The sequence below is a fragment of the Mesitornis unicolor genome, unplaced genomic scaffold, assembly GCF_000695765.1.
Source record: "Mesitornis unicolor isolate BGI_N332 unplaced genomic scaffold, ASM69576v1 scaffold43672, whole genome shotgun sequence".
Classification (NCBI taxonomy): Eukaryota; Metazoa; Chordata; class Aves; order Mesitornithiformes; family Mesitornithidae; genus Mesitornis; species Mesitornis unicolor.
Window position 1 is genome coordinate 7,982 of NW_010172041.1, and position 4,592 is coordinate 12,573.

A 4,592-nucleotide genomic window follows, 5' to 3' on the forward strand; every position below is an offset into this window, starting at 1 on the left:
AGTTTAGGGGGGGTAAGCAACCAGATTTATCCTCTGGGGGCTGTTCCTGTGAAGCCCTTCAGTCCTTTCCAGCTGCCCTCGCTCTGGTGCCTACCCCATCCACCACACCACCCTGGTCTTTAACCTTCATCTTGTCACAGTGGCACCAGTGGCACAGCCCATCTCTCATGCTGGATGCAGTGCCTCCTCAGCCCTGGGGAAGACACACTCAGCAGAGGCCACCTCCCTGTCCTAGTCACTCGCTGTGCACCTCTGGTGCACCAGGCCCCTTTGCCTGCTGAGCGACAGCCTGGCTGTCTGCACAGGTGAACGTGACAGTGGCGTGATTTCCTCTCTTACCTCACCAGGGAGATGCTCCTGAAGCCACACAGCAAAATCCAGGTCATCGAAGGTGCCAAGAACAACCTCCCGGACTCAGAGGCTCTGAGGGGAGCAGTTGCCATCCAGAAGCTGGCTGAGGGCCTGACTGCAGATGACCTGCTCCTTGTGCTTATCTCAGGTAGCATGGGGATCCCAGGGAATGGGCTCTGCTGAGGGCCTTCCAGCTGCCTGCTGACACATGGCTATGCAGCAGGGGAGCGTTGTGCTGTGCCAGCCTTTTCAGCACTGACAATTGCACCTCTGTGAATTTTCCTCTCCCTTCTCCTGCCAGCCTTTCTCCAGGGATTCAGCAAGGGAGGGCACAGGGCTGCCTGCTGCTGCAGAGACACTCTGCCTCCCAACCGTGGGGAGAGGCTGAGCTGTACAGGCTGGGTCCTGCGGCTGTGCCATTGCTGTGAGATGGCACCTCTGGGCACAGCCTGCCAGCTGCTCTCACCCCTTGGCAAAGAGACACTTTCTTTCCCCTCCCTCCTTACATCTGAGGATGCAGACTTGGAAGAAAGCACTTGGTGGACTTGCATGCTCCAAATTTGTGCAGGGGTATGAGAGTCTAAGCTGAGATTTCGGGACTGACTCTTCACAGGGCTTTACAGCTTCTGGCCAGTGGAAATGAGGCCCCCAGGTTCCAACACAGTGAGCTGCATGCCTTGCAGGGTCAGCCCTAGCCCTGGCTGCAGGGCCCCCTGGCTGTCCCCAGACCCAGGGCTGTGAAAGGAAGTGGATGTAGTACATCAGAGGGATGTAGTACATCAGAGGGATGCAGTGACATCACCCCAGGCTGAGCTCAGCTGGGTGAGCAGATGTCAAGGGGCAAAAGCAGTCGGGGGCTTAGAACAGCTCTGTAGAAACCCTTTGGTCTCCTCTGCTCAGCAATTGTTCCTCTGTGGATGCTGGAGCCTGATCTGGTGCAGAGAGAGTAGTGCCGTTAGGCAAATACCCAAGCGCCTGGAATGTAACTGAGCTTGCTGGGGATTCCCCTGGGCTTCCTCCTGTCCTTTGGCTACAGGGATCTCCAAGAGACTCCTCAGCCCTTCAGGGAGCCTGTACAGGATCTCCCCATGGCTGTGACTCCCTATGCATGTGCACTCCCACACAGCAGCCAGTCCCCAACTGCTCCTGCCTCTCAGCTAGATCCCTGGCTATTGACTGAAAAACAGGCATTTGCATTTGTTTTTCTTGCTCATCATGTTTTATTGGTGCTGATTTGTTTCAAACCCCTGAGCAGGCTTTGCCTTTTGACAGTAGCTTTCAGCTGTACTTCTGTGCACGTTCACACTCTGCTCAGATCTTGTTCCTTTCTACTCTGTGTTTTCCATCCATTCCACTTTTCTACTAGAACCTTTTTTCTTTGCCTTCTTTTCTGCATTTCGATGCCCACTTGTATCAGACAGGATTCCCATCAGTGAGGCTATCACCCTGGACTCTGTGTGTTCTTTGTCCTTTGCATTACTCCCTCCCCCTTTCCTTTCCTCCCAGGCCCAGATAAGTGCAGTTCATTAGTTTCCAATCTTGCTGCAGCCATAGCTGGTGTTTTTACACACAGTCCTGAATAAATGGAGCCAGCAAAGCAGGCAGCATCTCCATCTGCTTAGCACTGACTGCTGCGCCAGTCATGGAGCACGTGCTCCCCGCTCACACATCCAGGCAGCCCTTGAAAATCAGCATGACAACACACAAGGAGCCTGATGTAGTAGAGATTGTAATTGCTGGCTCTTCTCTGTCATCCCTGCACCACTGCAGGCTCACGGTACCCTGGCCCAGTGAGGTTTACGCTGCCTGCGTGAAGCATAGCTGGCTGCAGACTGCGCAGGGCAGCAGTCATTAGAACCCACTGATGAAGAATGAATTATCCAGAGATGTTAGCATAGTTCCCCAACCACCACTGCCTTCCTGATGTGCACTGGTGAGGGAGAAAGAAAGGCTCAAGCATTGAACAGCCTTTCTTTCGTCCTGTCCTCCTTTTCCTGCTGTCCTGATGTCCTTGCCATCTCTTCTGCATCCTAGGGGGTGGATCCGCGCTACTGCCTGCTCCCATCCCTCCCATCCTCCTCGAAGAGAAGGAGAAACTCACAAAGACGCTGGCCTCCCGAGGAGCTGCCATACAGGAGCTGAATACTGTCCGGAAGACTCTGTCCTTGCTGAAGGGTGGAGGGCTGGCCCAGCTCGCATATCCTGCGCAGGTAACCGAGGGGAAGGCCCTCAGGACGACAGAGATGGAGGAGGGGGAATTCAGAATGGCAAATGTCAGCTGTCCCATCACACCACACTCAGCAGACCCCAGCCCTCACCCAGCAGGCACTTCCAATGTGCTCCACCACAGCACTTGACAGAGGGGTGGTACAAGTATAACTCAGAGCAGTGCTTATGCTAGGACTCTTGTGTGGTCACCTGTCTCTGCCTCCCACAATAATCTGCAGGCGTTTCTCTTGGTAGGTGGTGAGCCTCATCCTTTCTGATGTGATTGGTGACCCCCTGGACATCATAGCAAGTGGGCCCACTGCTGCCAGCTCTCACAGTGTCCAAGACTGCCTTCAGATACTCACCAAATACAACCTGCTGCACAGCCTGCCCAAGTCAGTGGAAACGGTCCTGTCCAGCTCTCCCAGCAAGCCCACTGCTCCAGAAGACTACTCCCACATTTGCAACATCATCATCGGATCAAACACGTTGGCTTTAGACGAGGCCAAATGCCAAGCTGAGGGCCTGGGCTATGCAACTCTGATTCTGAGCGCAGCAATCTGCGGGGAAGTCAGCCGTGTCGCCACGCTGTACTGCCAGCTGATCCAGCTGGTCTGCCTGGGCTTCGCCAGCCGTGGAGAAGGACCCTTGGGTGATGAAGTGAGGAGAAATCTCCTGCAGCTGGCGGCAGACCTAGAGATCCCAGGTTTGAACCTTGCCGAGTTTCTACAGGCCCTGCGAGGATTAGGGCCTGACAGACCAGTCTGCATCCTGGCTGGCGGAGAAACCACAGTTCAGCTTCAAGGAACTGGCAAGGGAGGGAGGAACCAGGAGCTGGCCCTGCGTGTGGGGCTGGGGCTGCACAGGGCACAGGCCATGGCAGGCAGCAGCCTCCCAGAGAGGTGTGAGATTGTTTTCCTCAGTGGGGGGACGGACGGGCAGGACGGGCCAACGGAGGCAGCAGGGGCCTTCTGCAGCCCGGAGCTGGTGAGTGAGGCACTGCAGGAGGGTCTCGATGTGGATGCCTTTCTCAGCAACAACGACTCCTATACCTTCTTCAGCCAGTTTCAAGGTGGGCATCACCTCCTGGTGACAGGCCTGACAGGCACCAATGTCATGGACATCCAGGCCATTTTAATTAGAGCCACGGAGAGATCGTGAGAGCTCCCTCTGCAGATATCCAGATGCGTTTAATTAGGAGTGGGGGTAAATGAAGGCATCGACACTGCAGACAAATATAAACTGGCTCAATCAGGGCGCACTGTTGAGGGTGCTAGTATCTTTAGCAGAAAGACTCCACTAAAAAGTCACGGGAGTGGATGTCCACAGCAAAAGCAAGCATTTGTAACTGGGATCAGAGGAAGGTAAGAGGTCACATTATGGACGCAGAAGCTGGATTTAACACTCCTGCTGGAGCTGCCACACCCGAGACTGTTTCAACTATAGTTAAAAGATGTGGGGAAAAGGAGGCCACAGTATAGCTGGCAGGGAAAGCCCTCACTGCATCTGTTGCACCTCCAGTGCCCCCAGCTGTAGACCAGCTCATCAAAGGGTCTTTGCAGGTTCACAGAAGTGACTAAAGGACAAAAAAGCAATAGCAAGGCCTGTCCAGCTGAAGGAATGAAGGTGCCCAGGCAACACAGTGGGAAGGGGTCACCCAGCACCACACATCAGCGCAGTGCCCTGCAGCTCCTCCCCTACCAGAGTGCCTGAGTTAACGCTGAGACCCTGAGCCCAGCACACTGCACACGCAGCAGCGCAGCGAAGGAACATGTCAGCCGAGAGCTGCATTTCATCCCAGATGCATGACAGAAAAGCAGTGCACAGTGACAGTGACAGAGAGGCTGGTAGACCACCATGTGCAGCATAAGGAAGGGTGCAGTGACAAGCCAGCTGAGTAGAGTCCTTCCCCTCCAGCCTCCTTCCCTCTGCAGGGCACCTTCCCTGCTGATCCCCGTTGAGAGCCTCCATGCCAGCAGTGTGTATGGTATGAGCTTTCACGGTGTTGTTTTCCAACTGCCTGGAAAACAGTC

The 4,592-nt window shown here is 54.9% G+C and overlaps 1 protein-coding gene across 1 annotated transcript in view; it reads left to right on the forward strand.

Moving 5' to 3' along the window:
* GLYCTK (glycerate kinase) overlaps nt 1–3,720 on the forward strand; it is a 4,053-nt gene extending 333 nt beyond the window's left edge. The window contains exons 2-4 of the mRNA XM_010180244.1: nt 348–499; nt 2,386–2,561; nt 2,815–3,720. Coding sequence (XP_010178546.1) covers nt 348–499; nt 2,386–2,561; nt 2,815–3,720 — 1,234 coding nt within the window. The remainder of the gene's footprint in view (nt 1–347; nt 500–2,385; nt 2,562–2,814) is intronic.
* Nucleotides 3,721–4,592: the final 872 nt, after the last annotated feature.